The sequence below is a fragment of the Colossoma macropomum genome, unplaced genomic scaffold, assembly GCF_904425465.1.
Source record: "Colossoma macropomum unplaced genomic scaffold, Colossoma_macropomum, whole genome shotgun sequence".
In the NCBI taxonomy this organism is placed as follows: domain Eukaryota; kingdom Metazoa; phylum Chordata; class Actinopteri; order Characiformes; family Serrasalmidae; genus Colossoma; species Colossoma macropomum.
The window spans coordinates 23,816,114-23,837,131 of NW_023494785.1; the positions used below are offsets into that span (position 1 = coordinate 23,816,114).

At 38.4% G+C, this 21,018-nt stretch overlaps 1 protein-coding gene across 1 annotated transcript in view; it reads right to left on the reverse strand.

The window, feature by feature from the left end:
• The window catches only part of emc2 (ER membrane protein complex subunit 2), a 31,610-nt gene extending 12,187 nt beyond the window's left edge, over nt 1-19,423 (reverse strand). The window contains exons 1-7 of the mRNA XM_036587819.1: nt 19,332-19,423; nt 18,166-18,279; nt 13,981-14,045; nt 12,790-12,875; nt 9,884-9,941; nt 2,354-2,439; nt 2,136-2,195 (exon numbers count right to left, since the gene is read on the reverse strand). Of these exons, the coding sequence (XP_036443712.1) occupies nt 2,136-2,195; nt 2,354-2,439; nt 9,884-9,941; nt 12,790-12,875; nt 13,981-14,045; nt 18,166-18,279; nt 19,332-19,371 (509 nt within the window). The 5' untranslated portion in view covers nt 19,372-19,423. The remainder of the gene's footprint in view (nt 1-2,135; nt 2,196-2,353; nt 2,440-9,883; nt 9,942-12,789; nt 12,876-13,980; nt 14,046-18,165; nt 18,280-19,331) is intronic.
• Between the last annotated feature and the right edge of the window lie 1,595 nt (nt 19,424-21,018).

Below are 21,018 nucleotides of genomic sequence, written 5' to 3' on the forward strand. Positions count from 1 at the left end.
AAGACTTTCAGATGTGCTCCTGCCATAGCCAGGCTGCAGCAGAGTAGAGAAAGAGAGGGAGGGTGGAATAGAGGAAGGGGGAAGAAAGGGAATGGGGGGCAGGGATCAACCACACTACCATGGAGCTCAGTACACCCCACCTGATCTAACACCAATGCCAAATATACACTATAAGACACAGACAAGTTCTTCTAAGCGCTTCTAAAGTTAAGGACCACTGATCCCTTCCCTGTTCCTCTACTCAGTCCCTAATGATTGACAGAATTGATTGAATCCTTGATATGACTATAATTAATTCACCACTGTTGGCATAGTGCAGCATGTTTGTCAACTATTTTCTGGGTTCATCAATATTGTGTGAGGAACTTTAATCGAGTTCCCTTCTCACAATGGAAGGATGGAGAGAAACACCTGTGGATTTTTTCAGATTTCTCGAAGATAAAAGCTTTAAGTAGTGTTTATCTGATGGTGACCGTTTTGGTGGTGTACCTGGTCTTGCAGGGTTGTTAGGAGTCCCATTTTCTGTACAACTCCAGTTTTGGAAATTCCTGTTTTTTTCCCCCAACTTGTTTTTTTTTTCTTTTACTTTGTCCTTCTTTTTGCAAGTAGATTATCTTAAGTGTCTACTCAGAAATATCTCCTGAAAAATGAATAACTTGTACTTAATGGCCATTTTGACTGGGAATTAAATGAATGAAGGTTGTTCTCTGGCTTTTGCACAGCACTGTATATACAAACACACAAGCACATGTATTAAAAAGTAAGGGATGCTATATGCACACAGAGGTGTAAAATATGTATGAAGTATACTAATATCAATCAGTTTAAATCACAGTGAAATCTGAAATTTCATGAGGCATTGAATAGATTCCTAAAGAACTGTAATCCAAACAGACTGTAATAAATCTACAGCAAGATTTACACGTCTGCTATTAGGTAAGCTGCCAACAGAGGGTAAAAGTAGGCTATATATTTAGGTGGCAGAGTGGCAGTGCAGTGATATGGAGGGAGTTTATTTCTCTTCATCTCTGCCCCGTGGGGTCTTGTTTTTACTGGCTGGGAGAGCAAGTGCCACCACCTTCTCCTGGGAATCACTCTCCCCGCTCTCTCTCTCTCTCACAGCGTGGAAAAGAGAGGTGATAATACACAGCTTGCAGGAAGAGGAGGGGAAGGGAAAAAGGGAGTCTGTGACCTAAAATAAAGCAAAGAAAGAAAAAGGAGGCGAAAAAAAAGAGAGAAATTGACACGCCTGTAGATAGGGGGTTGTCAGAGTGAATAGTGTGATATTAGAAAAGTTGGACTAAGCAGGACGATAATCCTCTCACCCCTGGATTTCCTCTGGCCACTACAGCAATAAAGCCCTCACACAAAAACATGAGCCAGCCAATATACAGCCCCCTTACCGAGCTCCTGCATTCCTACAGCCAGTGCCCTCCAACCAGGGTGACCACCTCTCTCCCACACACACACACACACACACACACACACACACACACACACACACACACACACACTAAATCCCAAAAACAATTAAAGAGGGATGGAGAAGAAGTGACACAAACAAAATGATTTTTCAACAATGTTTATGTCTGGCAGACACTAACCCCTGGCAACAGAGATATCAGTGGAGAGGGAGGTCTTATCCTGAGAGTATGAGAGGGGGCTTAAGGAGCAAATCCTATTAGAGCCCTACTCCATGTGACAAACAGATCCTGAGCTCAATACAGGCCCCTGGCTGAGATTGGCATTTCTCTGGATTTCCCTGGGGCTGTCCCACAACCCCTCATGAGCCAGCGCACATCCAGTGAAGGATGCCGTGAGAGACTGAGTCTTAAAGTGACCATCTTTAAGCCCTACACATAGGACACATAACGATCTGACTGGACACAGAAACGGACAGTTATCTGAAAGCACGTCTGGATGAATCTGAGATAATACCAATTATTAAGCAGACAATGGGCTAATTTAGTAAAATTCTTCAGATACCATTAAGCCAAATCCAACCAAAACAGCTTTATATACTTTTTTTTACCAGTGGGAATAGTTTAGCATAAACAGAAAAGCATAGTTTTTCAAATGATATCACTACTGTTACCAAGCAGAACGACTTTAGAAATAAGATCAATTGTCATTACTCATGTTCGTTGATGTAGAGTTCTGACAGCTCATGCCACGCTTCTTGGTCTCCCACAAACCTGCAAGACAAAGTGGCAGTTAGGTCCTTCCACAGACAAAAGAGGGGTTAAAGAAGGGCTCAGGGGCGGCTCAATCAAATGCAAAGCCCATTTTAATTAAAAAGTGGAGGGGAAGGGGAGGAGAAAATGGGGCCCAAATCCTCTTGTAAAACACTCACTGCTCTAGATATTCATTGAGCTCACGGATGGCCTCACTGCTCTTGCCCTGTGCTCGCAGAATGGAGATCTTGCGCTTCCTCGCCGCCTGTGGATTGACATCAACAGAGGATTAGCATGCTAAAGCCTAAGTGTTTGGTCGAGAGAGAAAAAGAAAAAGAAAGAAAGAGGATGTGTAAATGATCAGGGCACTGAGGAACCTGCTGGAACCCAAACTCCCCCAGCTATCAAAGACACATCTGAGTGCATGCCAGTCTTCTTATCTAAGTGTGACAATACAGATTAAATATTCTGTATCCATATAGGCAATCCATAATATATTCCAGTATACCAGCATCAGTGTAACTTTACAATAAAAAAATATCACAAAATACATCAAAACTAAATTGTGTCAGACAGTACAAACAATATCAGGTTTGTAAACACAGAGTACCAGTACTCAGGAAGCAATGGTTCAACTCAATGCAAACCTAATATCATCTAATATGGTGATACTGCAATATTTTTATAAAATACAATGATATTGAGTACTGAATATCTGTCGCCCAGCACTACAAAAAGAATCGCATTTTCACATGAAAAGTATTGCCGAGGTATTCTTCTAAAATAAACAGAAGTAGTATTGTAGTAATAACTATTTTCAAGGGTAGGAAACTAAAGTCCAACTAAAGGCACTTTATTAACAACATTGCTGCACCCAAACCTGAAGCACTACACTATGAAAGGCGATGGCTTCAGGAGAAGAGAACATTCGCAGACTCCGACACATAAATCATTAGCCTGCTACTGAGGAGTGGACACGGGCTATGCACACTTAGCAAGAGTAGATATGCGATGACTCATCCCATTTAAGTGGAGAAAATAGCACATTACCCAAAGCTCAGGGCTACATGCATACATATGGGCTTCTCAGCCCCAGCTTGCATCAGCCCCAACGAACATTCGCTTCATTTTTTTTTTTTTTTGATGTTAACGTGACCTTCAGGCGGATTAGAGTCTCATCAATTTGAATCATAAGGCATTACTCCTGCTTTGACGACTTTTCCAGGAGCCAGCTTTTTTCTGTACTCGCAAGTGCAGAGCAAAGAGTAGCAGCTTTACCCAGAGAAGTGCGCAGTCTTGCCACAGAGATAATTTATGGACTGGCATTTGATAGAGTGGGTCTTCCTCACTCCCACACAGCAGACCAAACCCTGTTGAGCTGGGCATGAGTCACAGCTGAGCAGCCATAAATCTGGAACTGTTCCGACACTACTGCTGCTCCAAATCCACTTATCCATCAACCAGGCAGGCAGGGCCACCAGCTCTCCTGCCTGCAACAGGCCGGGATGTAGTGCTGACATACAAGGGCACCTTTCACACACTGAGGACATTTCAAAACAGCTTCATATGAACCACCAAACCCCAATACCCTGTTCACACCTGGCATTAACGTACACCCTGGGTGATCCAATCATAATTAGACAATGCTAAGTATGCGTATCAGAGATATATCGTGATCCCATCACTCAGACCACCTTCAGAAGCATATGAGCGAGAACGCACACATTTGTAAGGTGAACATTAAAGGGTCCTGATGCAATCCCAACAGCAATGCAGAACCATCTAATCGACTGCGTCACCACAGCAGCAGCTCTGTAGCTTCTTTCTTCATCTCCTCTCCTGTTTTGTTTATAAGATGCATTAGAAACCCATGCAATCTAACATTTGTAACAACCCTTACATTTATGTGAATAGGGACTCGTGACACATTCCGGTTTGACAACAAACAGAGAGATTAATTTAGTAAATATGCATGGCACCCAACCTCCACTCACGGAATCTGATCACAACTGGCCACTGGAGTCACTTTAGCACTCTGTAAAGACTGGCAAGAAACAATCAGACCCATCAAAAGTGTATATCAGAGGTAAATTACAATGAAAGACGCACCACTAAATGTCTGTCATTTATAGGCAGGATTTTCACAATAGCAAATAATTTGCAGGTTATCAATCGATCATTATCCACCAACCAATACATTAGTCAGGCCCTAAATCAAAGCTATGGGCTCATGGAAATGTACATCATGTAATTAACGGTCTCCTTTTTCAGATTCACTTGGACTGATTAAAACACGTCATGTCAAAACAGTTAAGGACATGTAAAAGCATGATAAAAAAATACTCTCACCCTTGCCCTTCCCCTCCTTGAAGTAACAATCCGGGAGAGGCTGACCCTGTCATTGTTGTGATTCTTTCTGAATTAGCGCTTTTGAGAGGCAAACACACTGAGGAGCTGAGCTTTTATAGCAGCCCTGTTTCTACAGGCCCAGAGGCCACATGAATTACACCATACACTCATACACTCGCACACTTAAGATGAGTCTACTCTCAGTCCTTTACTGTCTATAATCTGACTCCATGCTCAGGAATTACCAAACATTACTTAATAAGGATAAAATAGTGATCTTGGTTTTATGGCAAAAATACAACACCATGATACTTTAAGGCATTGTCACAATACACAAATTGCACTGTGATATTTTTCTGAGGTTTGGTAAGTTGGAACAGACAGAAAAGTAACAGCAGTCACATTTAAAAATACCATGCACAATGCCTATTCGGCATTTACATACTGCACTGCTCTAAATCCAGTTAAACAAGACTCATTATAGGGCTGGGTGATATGACAACATTTATCATTACCATGCAACATAATATGCTTTTGTGAGCATATTGTGGATATTATCAGTACTCACAGAATACCGACCAACTGCATGATTTATTACAAAAAGAGTTATTTCATTTATCATGGAAATTATATTTTTGCCATATCACCCACCCCCATTTACTCTCTTTGTAAAGAAACAGGCAGTTTTTCAGTGGTCTTTAAAAACGGATGATTTCTGAAACATGCTAAGAGAAGCATACTGTGATGTTATCACAACTACAATAAAATACTGGCATACTGATCACCCTATATTAAGCTACAATTCTTAAACTTCTAGGATTTAAACTACGATTTTCATAGGAGGATTAAAAAAAAAGTTTTTCATTCAAACTTTTGAATGAAGCGTTTTTATTTTAAGAGGTATCAAATAGAAGTCACTGACGCTTTCTCTACAAGGGAAATTGTGGCTCAACTAATATAGTTCACTAATTTGAGTACTTAAACTAAATAATAACAGTTATAATAATCCATACACAGAGCCAAAACTGCAAAGATTTATTAAAACAGTGCAAAGACAAATCAATAGAAACAAACAAATGTTCGTTTCACTAGTTTTACCAACAACAACCCACACAAATAATTGGACGAGCATTTAGTTGTAGTTCAGAAGAATCCTTCCTCTATGCTTGTAAACGCCATCAGATTCTACATAGTAATTGTGTCTAATCCTTTGAGAATTCTCAGTGACCTCAAACGCTTTCACAAGCAATACCATGTTTTTTCAGGCCAATTAAATACTGAATGAGCTGGAATTCAATAAATCATCTGGGCCATCTGTGTCATTCAGCTTTAAAATAAATGACTAATTAAGGTACCTTAATACACAGTATGGCAAGTGAGCAAACTAATATCACTTCAAAGACAAGCAAGGGAGGGTGAGAAAGAATAAAAAATACACACACACACACACACACATATACATACACACACACATATATATACACATACACATACATACATATACTTATATATATATATATATATATGAACAAAGAATTTCTCCAGATCATTGCTGTAGGTACTGGAACACAATAAACGGTGGAAGGGCTAAGAGTTCTAACATTTTTTGGACACCGCCATGGCACAGAAACCTTGAACAATTTTTGTTGATTCAACAATTTTGGTTGATGGGTACCACATCTATTCTACAGCCTATAATTACAACAGCTCAGTTTCCAATCTCAGCTCCACATGCTGGGATGCCTCACAAGTCCTCACAGTAGTCGCCAATTTTCCGCCATTTTCTTGGCTCGTCCCCTCCCTCTCTCCCCCAGTTCCACTGAACATGTTGAGAAAATAGTGTCTAGATAAGCCTCACTCAACCAACTTTCACAGACAGGTAACCTAGATGATGTCATCCCCTGCCGTACCACAACCTCAGCCACCCCGCCTGCTATCCTGCCAAAGAGTGTGGGATGGCAAGGAAAAAAAATATAGTCTGGTCGACATCACACCACAGCTTTATTTTGTTCCATTCCCGCCCCCAGGTTTGAGGAGCACTCAAGATCTGATGGGAGGAGATGGGTGTTTGGACATCAGGAAATAGGCTGATCCCATCAGAGACATCTGGGCTGGACCTCATTTTGTCAGAATGGTTCACAGGGCACCTGCCTATTGATATGACGTTCCCACAAGTGAGTGAATCCTACCACACAGACATGGACAGTTCCAGTGCCAACAATTCTTTTGCTGTTTTTGACTATACTGGCGACAATATCAGAAAATATATGAACCCGAGCTATTGCACAGGAGTCCAGATGTGGCAATAACAAAAAGCTATGTTGGGGAAGTTTGGAAGGCAACACAAGTTTTGCTATCAAAGCTCAAAAACTCAAGTACCGCCAAACATTGTTTATTTATCGGAAATAAAAAAAATATCATCGTAAGACATAAATGATGCTAATTATGGACACCGTATGAGAATCATGCATAATCTGAATCAGTAGATTTTTGCTCCAAACACGCAATCCGCATTCAGCCAATTCATTCTTTCCTTTTTGGCCAAACTGTGTCGCAATTTTATAACAAAAACAACATGAGCCAGGTAAGCACATTCGCGCTGTGTTTAAATGCTTCCACACCTATACCAAAATCTTGCTGTGCTAAATAGCCCGTTGTAACATCATTGTAACACTTTATTTGATTATTTTTGCTCAAGCTGACAACTAATTTTTTGTTAAAAAGTTTAAAATGCTAATGTGACCAATCAAAGAGTAATTTCAAATTGTTTATTGGAAATTACTGGAAATGTACTAATGTGCTTCATATGTTTTCGAATGGTGCATCCCTAATTCTAATAGCCCTAATCTCAATTTGTCATGTAATTAGTATAGAGGCGTGAGAGCACCTGTACTTTCATAACCTTAACCGAAAAAGCACTATATTTCCTTACAATCATTACTCACAAGGCACAAGGGACAAGCATCATTAAGTAATTATGTTCTCCTTTGGAAGGCCCATGCCAGTCTGGTGAACTCAGCGACCTCTGGACACAATGGTGCGCAGAAATAAATGCAACCAATAAAGGATTACACATAAAGGATAATTAAAATTACAACATTAACCAATAAAATAAAATTGCAATTAAGTACAAAACAGTAACAGGAACAAGCACTTTCACTTTGTTATCGAGGGTGCAAAAGGCATGTGGGGGTCGGAGGTGAACTACATTTTGAACTTTTTGGCTCTTGAAAAAGCTTTTAAAGGAAGCAGCAACTCAGTGGTTAAGACAAAAAAAAACATGGTTTAGGGAAAAAGTGATTTCTTCAAATAACACAATACATCTGACAGATAGCCAATAACAGGACATTTCATAGCTTCCAAAGGAACAAACTTGAATTTAAGAGATAGCTTTACATTTACATTACAAGCATTTATCCAATGATCTTCCTAATTTAATGTGCTGCCCACATCCATTTAAAAAAAAGACCACAGAGATACTGAACAATTTCTAAATGTAGATTAATGCATTTAAATAAAAGGATATGGTTCCTCTAAGGCATGAAGGGTTCACAAAGAATCTCGCACTTTTGGAAATATGTTTTCTATTAATTATTAATTCCACGTTTTTACCAGCAATGTTTTATTTGGACAGCATCAGTAAACCAGGAAAAAGGAAGATATATTGTTTTCATACCCTCTGAATGTTAACAGAGGGGCAAAGATGATTACCAGATTGTGAAAAATAATTTGACCACACTGGTTTAACGATATCTATTTTACTCCGGTATTTTCAACCTCCCATTTACACCCTGTTCAATGTGCTTGCAATTTAACTGTGATCATGGGAATAGGGAGGTGTCTCGGGTAAAAAGCCTGAAAAACAAACAGAGAGGATCTCTCGTTTTCAAATGGAGAAAGACTGATGTAGCTGCTTTGGTCCAACAGAAACAGATAGTAAAATAAATAACGACGGTAATGATATAATGAACATGAGAGGTGATGGAGGACAGGCAGTGAATCTTTTTAGCAAGACAAGAATGACGATAGGTCGGAGGGTGGCAGCGGGAGAGTGGAGAAGACAGACAAAAAAAAAAGAGAAAGAGAAAGGAACGAGAGAGAGAGGTGACTGCATGAATGCACATGAGGGTTTATTGACTTTGTCAACAAGACCTCTGTGTGTTTGAAACAGACAGACAGTTAGGTGTGGAATCCTCAGATGGAGTCCAAAGAACAAATGTCTATGCTTCATCTTGCACACTTTGCCAGCCCAGCGAAAATGTTTAACGTATCTAAGCAAGCCCATATGTCTGAGCAGCACGGGAAACATGTTGAGCGTCTTCAGGAGAGAGCCAAAACAAATAAGGTCTTGGTTTCTTTTGAAAACCCATCAAAACATTTATTTTCTTGTACAGCCACATGTCTGTATGGAATCAATTAACAGCAGGTACAATGAGTTTTGGAGTGATGGCAGGAGCGAGTGGCGGTGAAGGACTGGCAAAACATCCAGCAGACTTGGGTGTTGTGAACGATTCAACTGAAACTCAATATAAATCATCTAATTGAAGAAACTACACAAGGCATCCATATTGCAATAAGCCTGACCCTGTTAGCTGATGTAACCTGATTATGAGGACACAGTTGTACGCACAAATTCTGAACACTGCTGATTAAATTATGTTTTGTTGATTTCCTATGTGAAAATAAGTTAACATCATCTACAGGGAACAAACTTCAATATGATGTTTTCTTTTTTTTAGAGGACAATTTCTGTTTATTTGTTGAGTTTAACAAACTGGATAGAAAAATAGAAAATTTGCCATAATTTTTACACAGGCCACATTTTATGTGCCCCCTCGAAATATGTTAAATTCAGCAAACAAACAGTATTAAAATGTGCAGAAGTGTGTTCACTGTGAAGGATGTATTATCTTATTTTTCGCTTAGAAAATCAACAAAATGTTTCATTTGCTGAGGGACATTCAAACTTTTGTATAAAACTATACAGCAAGTAAGAACAGACCAATTCTAACACCTAAGGTCACCTGACAGCAATGGGGGGATATTAAAGCAAAAAGATAAATCCCAGTCTTCAAAGACACAGCATTTATTTTTGCTTAAGTTGCTTGACATGTTTAGTACTACCGAGGCACATAAATCAAGGCACTTTGTTTCCTCACACTGTGCATGTGTTTGATTGCAAGGGAGCAAAGGGGAGAGAAGGAAAGAAAGAAAGAATGAGAAAAAGAGAGGGAGAGACCAGCATTGTGGTTGACGCGAGAATTTAACTAAACAAATTCATACCGCTGAACTTCAGCACATTTTCATCACAATACATTTTAACCACAATGTTATAACATCAGCTTTATTTCTTCACTTACCGTATTAGTGGGATCATCTTGTAGTATTGAATCATACAACTTGTTGGCATCGTCGTACCTTTGAAAGAAAAGAGAAAGCATGTTTCAGGGTCACCACCACTCGCACCAGTTATATGTTATTAGGCAGCGGTGAAATCAAGCAAAGCTCAAGGCAATCAACTTGTTGTATACAGGAAAGCTTATCTCTATGGTTACGAGAGAACACTAGCACAAATCAGTGGCGGATCTAAGTCATCTAAGGAAGGAAATAAACAGTCATTACTGTAGCGGCTTCAACAGTAAGTAGCGAGAGCCTTTGTGAAGTTTAACAATGAATCGAGCTCACAAACGAACATAAACAACAAAGGCAAGACTGCTGATCTGCATTTGCAATGATTGCATGTGCTTTGATTCACCCCTAAACAAATCACTCAACAATTAGATCTCACTTGGGAGTTGTTCTCCTGAAAGGGGCCACACTGGTTATAGTATTTCACAAACTGTGATAGAGAGGCTCTCTTAAAATCAACCTGAAATCAAAATACACCTTTTTTTCTTGTTAGTTCATGTCCCTGGTCATATACAGCACAACTCAACTTATCATTTAAAACACAAACTACTGCTTTCTCATAATCCTCTATCATAATGCAATGATTTTTGCCTGCCTCTAAAACATCAAGTTTTAATTGTCATTTTGTACCAGCTGGTGTAAAAAAACAATATTGACAAATAATTTCTTGATTCACCTCTCCCTCCCGCCACCAACCACCTATCATCAAGTCAGCTTTCAGAGATCCTCCCTGATTTTGTACTTCTTCTTGGAAATACAGCTTGGTATGGAAGGAAAATGCTTTATGATTTATTGAATTTATTAAAAGCAGAAACTTGTTGCTTGTTGTTTGTAATACATTAAGAAAAGGTAATAAAGGTAATAAAGTTAAATTAATAGTATTACAGATAAAACCTGGTGCATCAATAGATGTATTATCACAACGTAAACAAAAAAAAATTGCTTTACACCTTTGACCTTTCACTGTATATCACTGTATATGGAGATGTCAGGTGGCCAAAGCCTATTGCAGTGAGAAATATACAGTTGAGACAAAAATCTCACATCTCCATTGTTGTTGATTTTTCTTTTTCTTTTACATAATTTGAACATGCCAGCCACTGTTTACACAGTCTCAAAATTTAAGGCAGAATGGATCAATAAAAATGATCCAAAATGACATGAATAAAATTGTTACATTGACTTACATTGAAGGCTAAGAATGTTTTTGGAGATATGAAGTTCTGTTCTGAGAGCAACAATGTCCTACCTCAGTACTGGAAGAAAACTGTCCCTGGCTAAGTTATAGTACTGTCAGCAACATCATATTTATGTTACTGAGGTTGCTACAACAGGCACTATGAATCACTCACTACTGTAATTTTAGACACAAGCTAAATAATTTAATTTTATTATGGTACGCAGTATGCAAAGTAAGACCATAGTTACAAAACATTGCTGTTACATCATTTAGCCACATCACCTACCTCTATCACACACCCTGCTCTGCATTGTGAAACTAAAGCACAAAACATCTTCTCAATCATGGTGGAATCAGTAGGTTGGCCCATGTACAGTATCGTGCAAGAGTCTTAAGTAGCCACAAAAATAGTTTCAAACTATTTACCTCAGCCATTTTTGCCTGAAAAAATGATATAACATTAGAATAAATACAAATAAACATGAACACAGTGAAAAATAATAAGAATGAAAGCCATACAGTTTGGTTCCAGACATCTCAGTGCACTCAAGTCTTTGCACGATTTTTCAAATTCCTACAGCAGAACAAATTATTTAATTTAATTAAGTATTAATTAGATGAAGCATTTATTGTATGGTCACTGTAAATACAGGACATCATCAAGAGTAGGATTGGAAATAGATAAGCCATTACACTTATCAAGCATATTTATTTGCATTTATAGGTGTTAATGTTTTTTGGAACAAATAAATGTTCACCGTCCAGTAAGACGGTTCTACATATCATTTTCCCAGATGGCCTAAGCTCTCATTTGCTAACGCCAATCAATTCGAGGTGTTAGGATGAGAACAAGTTAGTGTTTTTTGTATGGGTTGTATTTTTCTCTTTTCACTTAAGCAGGCAAACGCGGGCCTCATGATCAAAACCTGTTTTTGCCCACAGCCGGCAACAGAAGCGACTCTGGTTCCTATTATCACTGAACAGCTCCACTTCCACTGCCACTCCCACCCTCACTTCCACTTTATTGCTCAACGGCTCTCTGGCACATCTGACATGGCACTAGGCAACCACGCCACCACCACTTTGCTTTATTTATGTACGATTCAGGCATGTTTTTTGTGTATGTGCATGTGTGTAGGGCTTCAGTTAAGCAGCACGTCTGATGGCAATTAGCCCCAAATTTGCAGTTTATTTAATCTCACAGTGCAGGAGCAATCACTCTCAATTATGGCATAAGCGATAAACAAGTTGATATGGTACACAGGCCGAAACCGACGACTCATGAAACATATTAGCATTCTTCTTAATTCTTAATCTTTTTGAAGAAATGGAGAGATGTCCAAGTGGAAACAAAGGATGTAAACATGTGGGCTAGAGACAAAAAGAACCCAGGCAAGAGAAAGAATAAGGAGAAAAAAACAGGGACCTCCAGAATAAGTGGGAGCCACCACTTCCTTCCTGGGAATTCCTCACTCAGGCAAAAGAGCCACAGGACGACTGAGCACTCAAACTATCTTTCTCTCTCCCACTTAGTCAGTGGAATGGTGGCTTACTAAATAAACAGGACCGCATCCCACTCATCCTGCCACTTACGATCTGCTTACAGATCACAGTATCCCCACCTCCACCACATACCCAAGGCCAGGTTGCTAAAGTTGGTGCTGGTGCTAGTCTTACCTCTCCAGAGCCTCTAGCCGCATGCCCGCTAATCGCTTCACTCTGTGACTATCTGGAAACTGCCTCTTCAGCTCCTGTAGACAACTCTGAACAAAATGCAAAAACATTTGGCGTAAGAATACATATAATTGTGAATAAAATTTTCATGTAAAAAGCTAAGGAGATGGATCTTGGATCTCAATGTCAATGTCATCTATCCTTCTATTCTTACCACATTCAACAAGTGACACAGCGGTTCTTGTCCAGAGTTATATCACCCTGCATGTTATTTCACATCGATCAAGGGCTATAAAATACCTTTGGGCTTCAAGCATTTACATCCAAGGATATTTAAACTTCAAAAGATCTATCATAGAATGCATGGACTGGTTGGTTTGACACAGCAATATTACACTTAAAGTTTTTGCTGACCATAAAATGAAAGAGTAACTTTCCAGTTTGAGGTTTCCATGATAAACAGGTCAGCTATACAGCTGTGAGAGACAATATGAAAAATTGCCACTGACGTGGGTGAGAACTTAAGAGTGCTGGTCTGCGGGCACCCACAATTCCACATCGGCTACTATAAAAAGCAGAAACAGGATGCTACTTTTACCAGCTTTTTCCCCTCTCCATACAGAACCGTTACTTGTTTTTTATTTATTTATTTGTTTATTTTTTAAACACACATATAACTTGGGTGAGGAATGGTTTTCGTCAACTCTAATGTTTTCCTGTTCAAAATGAAAAGTTTGCTCTGTGGCACAACCTAGCTGACCCATCATGGTCATGGTCCACTTTTTTTGGCCACTGGTACGAACCTCAGAGTCTGACTAAGTGTTTCAGTTGAAGACTCCACTTCTACTTGCTTCTCCACATATAAAAAACTCCAAGAGTCAGAACTAACAGAAAGATAAATTATTCTAAATGTCTGAGGCTGTGAAAAGAATGACTGCATTTATATATATATAATCCTATAAAGCTGACACCAAGGCAGCTAAAAGTAACTCTTGTGCTTCAGAAGTCATTTTTCACAGTCCTGGGATTAATCTTCAGCAAACTGTTTTTCCAAAGTACAGACAGAGTGATGTTTTCTGGCTGAATAAAAATCATTTTACATTTGGCAAGCAGGGTAACAAAGCAACACCGTGTGTGAGAGATGAGGCTTTGAGCTGAGTGGATAAGGGAGGGAGAGAGACTGTAAAAACTCACCCAGGCCAAATCATCTCGACTACAGTCCAGGGCTGCGATCATCACCTGCTCGTAAATTATCCAAACTGGGCACGGGAGAGAAACACAAAATGACACCATTTTTAGTCAGGTAGCAAATTTGACAAAATAAAATGTATGCTGTTTGGCATCACCTCTAGAAAAGATTGATGGAGCGTTCAACATGCATCATTAACATTACTGCTAAAAGGATTCTGCTTTTAATATTGGTCTATGTAAGGTCTTTTTTATGAGACTAAGGAGTGTATTGACAACTCACAGCAAACTTAACTTACTTAAGGTACATTGACACTCTGTAGTTATCATTTTGGAGATACAAGGTTTTGTTCCGACAACAGCGATGTGTATGCTTTTTAAAGGAGGGGCTACCATTCACAACCATAAAAATACATCCCTCAGGTACCAACAAAGTGCTGATACAAGTCAAATGCATAGCAATGTGTTTGCTTCACGATTCAACTTCAACAATAAAAACACACAGATTAATGAGTTCAGCTAATGTACCCAAATTAATGGAATTAATGCCCCATATCAGGCGAGTGTTTTAACAGACGGAGCATGCTTCATCAGTTGAAACTTGTTAATTGAGGGAAAAAAAAACAAAAAAAAACAATAAAAGTCTTCTGAACAAGAAAAAGCGATATGCCAAAAGAAACAAATGCCTGCAGCTTTTTCTAGCTGTTTTTATGATTCCAAGTCTCGCTTTGATAATTACCATCTTGTTTCACAGCCAATTTAAGAGCTGGTTTCAATAAAACCAGGCAGTGTTAAGTGTTTACCCCTCTCCTTAAAAGACTGTATGAATCATAAAGACAGCAGCAGCCAAAGCTAAATTAGGTCCCAATGAAGTGCAACTCATCACACAGCCTTTACTCTTTCTAAGGATAGTGTATTTTGAGACCTCGGTGTTAAACTTCCATACTCTGAAAAATGGAACACTGACTTTTAATCTTTTTGCGCCACTGTTTTCACTTATTAACAATTGGTTTTAAAATGCTTTTAAAACAACAAAACTAGAATTACTTTTACATTACTAGCTTGATGGAATAAAGCGAACCCCACAGCATTGTAAGGCCTGGTACATTTGCTAAAATTCCTGTTACACATGCCGATCTCTTAACTAACGCTGCTGCACCATCTGACAGTGCAGAAAAACTGAAAATAACTGGGAAAAAAGCAGAAAACATACATTTAACATATGTTTTTTTGTTTTTTTTGTAAATGTGGCTAAAACCATATGACGGTATATCTATGATGTTTAACAATTAAAAATTTAACAATTGCATCAGCCAGTTTTGCTCACTTAGCTCCCAATTTCATGAACAAAACGCTCTAACAAAACTGAGAGGCAGGCATTAGAGTTTATTATTGTAGGACAAGTAAAGGGATATGTCCATGACAGGAATCTGCCCAACTTAAGCTGGATGTTAGGTTATCCATTCAAAAACTGCCAGAAGTATCTCCCCTCAGCTTGATTTGGACCACAGAAAATAGAGTAAAAGCCTCCTTGAGTGCTCCATAAAAAATATGAATACTCTTTTCACACAAGATATGACAGAATATTTACCAGTATGTCAAGTCCCACAAGACTAGACTAGGCTTTATTTCTACAGATAATTTTATATATCAATTTTATAATTTTTAAAGCTGCTGTAATTTTTACAGAAGTGGAAATGTTTTGCTAGTATTATGATCCTAGATAGGGCTAAAGTCACAGAATATTCCACTAATTATACAAAAAGTTACCAAACAGAAAGTATGGTAAATTCAGGTGTGGGCGATACAGCCAAAATCCTCTATCATGGCACATGTTACAATATACACACACAAAACAGCCATGCAGTAATGCCCAATTCAGTGAATTAAAAATGACTCAAAATTTATTTCATCACATTTCATTCTTTTTCTCTGGAACTAGCTATACTGTGTGAGAGCTGGATGACCAATTATAGGCTTAGAAAATTTCATGATTTAAAAATTTAAGAAGGGAGTAGTGCTAAACAACCTAATGGATGCCATTTCCCTCCATTATTATCTCAGCATGTCTGGGAGCCAACTAACTGCTGATGGAGTCACCAGTTGAGCAGTCGTGCAGGTACAAAATAGAATGCTAAGGTATCTTCCAAATGTCTCATAGTTAGGAAATGTGATGTTTTTACCAGTGTTTAATGGTCAAACTTTACATGGAAATGTATGTAAAATTGTTCTAGAATTAACAGTACTGTTATGCAACCATTTAACTATCCGTTTCCACCATCACACAGGATATAAAGTCATACCAGCAAAGCATATGTAAATTATTAATAAAGTACATGGCTTTTCCCTGTACAACAATTACATTTAAAGATGATACGCACAAAGTCAAAGTTTATGGCTATAGCAGAGCACTACTATAAAAAAAAAGCAGCACTGCATGACAGACAGCAGTCACACAATGTCACTTTCATTGACTGAAAATCAAGTCAATCTGAGACTAGCCAATAATTTAACAACAACCGTGTGGTAATGATGGCAGAGAGCTCATAACCCAATCTGGCCACCGAGTGATTTCCAATCCAAGCAATCTAAAAAGCCCTGCTTGGAAATACTTCGGATTTTGATCAGCAAATTTTGATCAGCAAAACTGCGGAACCATGACACAAAGTTGTATGTAAGCTACATAAGCTAGAGTTAGCCTACCATTCCAGCACAAGTAACTTCAGGGCACGTCTCAAAAATATGCACCCAACTGTGCATGGCCTGATGTCAGGAATTCCACCCAAACAGCCACATCTCAACTCAGATTTTACAATGCCTGCCACAAGCTCAATATCTGCAGCACAACAAGAGTGCAGATCCCCAGAGGTTTGACTACTATTTCCTGTTTCATGTCAAGAAAAAGATAATTGTTGTTTCATGTTTATCACAGCACAGCTCACTCAGAGCGCTGAATGTCCTACTATATAATACATAACTTATTTTTTTTTATTTGTTTATTTTGTAATGTGTAGCGAAGTAGATCTTTTAAAAGATGTGAATGTTGTAATAAACACACCTATACAAGTAGTTATGTCTCTCGTTGTATTGGTTTGCCCTCTTATGGACATTACGAGCAAAAATAGGTTCAAACCATTCAAATATCTATGTGTTTTTAGAAGGAATAATCAAATGTCATTTTTGGCCAATTTCAACAGCACTAGTGTGTTTGACATTATTCAGTGCCCTTTCTCCAATCTTTGAATAATAGTGCCAAACAATTTCTTTCGCAAACTGAGGACATACTCTTGCTTTAAATTCTTTTAACATTAATTCAGAAACTAAAGTTTGTTCATCATGGATGTTCCAAGTGGGAAGCAACAACATCAGGTAGGGATGTCCTGATCAAATCCAAAGGATGAGGATATGAAGCAATACAGGCATTTTTTTAACGGGCCGAATAACTTGCACCATTGAGATAAGTATAAATGTTTTCCATTTAAAATGATAAATGGCAACTTGTAAAATTTGGTGTAAAAATAAAAGCCATCTATGCTGCACTGCCTCTGGTTTACAACTGACACTAGCAGTAACAGTACGTTCAAAGCTAAGAGAAAGGAGCAGGCTACTTTGGGCATGTTAGAGCTATTCGAAATCACTGCATATGGACTACACTATAAATGAGTTATTTGATATGAGCAGTACAAAACAAAAGGTATCTGTTATGCCACAATACTGAACAACTTATAAGTAACTGACAGCCAAATTATGAGATCAGACCATCTAACCACATCTTAAATTAATATGAACATCACTGAAAACAGTCCATTTACCATCAGACTAAACCCATCATTTCAAAACAGCAGGCCAAGAAACATATAAGCTCAGAATGTCACATTATGCACATATTAACCAATTATCAGAATGTAAACAGAACCAATTATAAACAGTACTGACATCATTTACCAACTAATATCATTATTAATAATATTATTACATTAACTGGTAAAATCTTACCTAAGATGGATTGGTTTTACTAATGCTAATGTACTTTAAGTGTGTAGTATGTAGCTGTATTATCTATTAAAATGGAAATATCAAAATGGTATCGGCTGATACTTAATATTCAAGGTCGCAGACAGGGGACACAAAAAAACCTGGATGACGACACCTGTAGGATCAGAAGGTCACAATTTTCCAAATTCTACTTACTGTCATCCCCAAGCTTTGAAGCATGCTCATTGATCAGTTCCTCACCGACATCCACAATCTGCTCACTATTTCTGTAATTCTCCTCTCTCCACTTCCGGAGCTTGTCACGCATCTCTGAAAGATAATGCACACAAAAACATTGCTTCATATTTATCAAGCCTCTCGAAGACCCGACTGGTATAGGGTTAGAGTCTGCCATTATCCTACTCAATAAAAAGGCAAGACACGTACTGTAAATACAACGGTCTCAACAGTATCTCAACAGTATTCATGTTGTGGCCTAACTTGTTACGCACATTCAAGGAAAACAGGGACTTCACTTAAACTGGCACCTAACGATTCGTGATCCTGACAGGCGTTCTGAGATCCACATTTGCAGCTAGACTGCTAGCAGTACACCATCATACAACCATCAACTTACTCCCTATTCCCCAATTCAAATGTCAAGACGCGTACCTCGGTTGTGTGTCTATTTAGATACCCGTTAAATGCAGATTTAAATTAACCTCTAGGTTACACTGAACAACTGCAGCTAGCTATCGTTTCTTTGTGTGCGGTGAGGATGCATCCACAGCAAGAATCCGTTTAAACTTTATTCGTGAGCCTTTTTTCTCTGTTTTAAAATTAATAACGATAACCTGCTGCATTCAGAATGTCTGATCAACAGCATCCGAAACGCAGAGACACTAAATCAACCAAGTAGCAACAGCTACAGCTAAGCTAGCTGGCTGGCTGGCTGGCTGGCTGTCTGTCTGTCTGTAACTCTGCCCGTACAGACCCGCAGCTATCAGGCTACAGGCTAACGTGCTACTGAGGTGCTAACGGTTTCTGAGGGCAGCTTCGTAGATTAGTACAGAACTAACGTGTTTGTAGTTTATGGGGAACCAGTTTAGCTACGTAAATCTGGCAAAACTTCATTTTAGACAGAGTCTTAACTGGAGCTCGACCATAAAAGCTGTTGTTTGGTCATCTAGCCAACCAGCATTAGCTAACGTTAGCTCCTAAAGCTAGATGGCCCAGCTTGTTCGGACGTCTTTAAATATATGAATTAAGACACCTCTGAACAACTTAACCAACCATGTAAAACAAAAAACTTGGTTAGAACAAACGTACTTAAAATATTAAAACAGCCAAGTCAACACAGTTACAGAAAAACTGCTGTTTACCTTCCCAAGTGACATCGTACAGCTCCGAAACAGACGCCATTGTTCCTGAGAGCTACAGACGTCACTGGCTGACAGCTGATTGGTTGAGCTCTGCTGGTCAGAAACCAGAGGAGGCAATAAAAACATCACTGAACAGAAATTATCCCTTATGTTCCCAAAATGTAACCAGTTCTCAGAAGCATGTGGTCTGACCCTAAACCTTAGAAAATGCGAAGTACTGGGTGTTTACATTAGCGATCGAGGCAGCATAGCCAAAATCCCAAAGCTAAAATCCCATAGCAAAAAGATGAGGTTAAATACCTTGATTTAGTAATAACAACAAAATTGCATTACAGAGAAGACGTGAATGTTACTCCCGGGTTGAAAGCTGTACAGAAATCACTAAATCATTGGCTCATGCAGGACTTTTCTATACTAGGTAGAAGTCTTTTGTCTAAAGCTGAAGGCTTATCAAGGTTCATTTGCCCATGCCATTCGTTATGCATTTCACCAAGAGCAATAAAGTTATCTAAGTCCATATTATTTAAATTCATACGGAAGAACAAAACTCACTACCTACGTACATCACAATTAGTCAGGGATTATGTTGATGGGAGATTAAGAGTCATTGAGCTTGAATCTGTAATTGCCGCTTTTAGAGTAAAATGGCTCAAAGAATGTATTTCCCAACCTCAATCAATGTGGTACCATATCCGAAACAAAGTATTTAATAAGGATGGAGGGATTGACATTTTGCTTAAATGTGATTTTGAGCTGTCTAAAATTCCTGTAAAGCTGTCTGACTTCCACAAATAAGCTTGACATTATGGTAAAATGATATTTATTGTTACTGTTACCGCTAATAGAAAATCCATTTTCTATTAGCGGTAACATGACCAACATGATTGGTATGACAATGGAGTAAAATTTGTTTATGATTTATTGAATTCAGATGGTCACCTATTATCTGTTGAAGATTTTACCAGAAAGTATAAAATTACTATTTCAAGAAAAGGGTATTACAAAATATGCAAAGCAATTCCTATCCCATTACTTCGAATGATACAAAGCAGTATGCATTTTTCTGCAATTGTACCTTCTTTGCCTTTTCTAAGAGGTGGTGTTGTTAATTTGTTGGACAAAAAATGTGATAATAGAGTTTTTGTTTGGTTTTCAAAGAGAAAGTTTTGGGGAACTTTAATTCATGCTTTGTAAGGGATAATATATCAGTTCCTTCAAGGCAGAAGTCCTTTTTCTTTATATAATTTGTCCTATTGCTCCAAAATTTAAAGAAACCCATAAAATCATTAACAAGATACCCTGTTAGTGACTTTTTACATAAAAGATTTACATTTGAAGTGGATCCTTGCATCTTTTATAATGGCTGAAACTGTTGATCATCTATTTTTTTAAATGCTCAAATGTCACTTGCTTTGGTCCAATATTTAAACGTGGTTGTCATTAAAAATCGATAACATTCCTCCATCATGCATGCAGTGATATAACCTACTTTAAGGACAACTTAGATACTGACATTTAAGATACTATGAATCTTGTCAGTATTTTGGGTAGATATTATATACATATTGGTATGTGAAATGGCCATATGCCCTCCTTCACTGCATTTTTACATACTTTTGCCAGCTATCACTGCAAAATATGGGAAAAATGATATCTATATCTCAGTCCTTGCATTTTTCAACTTCTC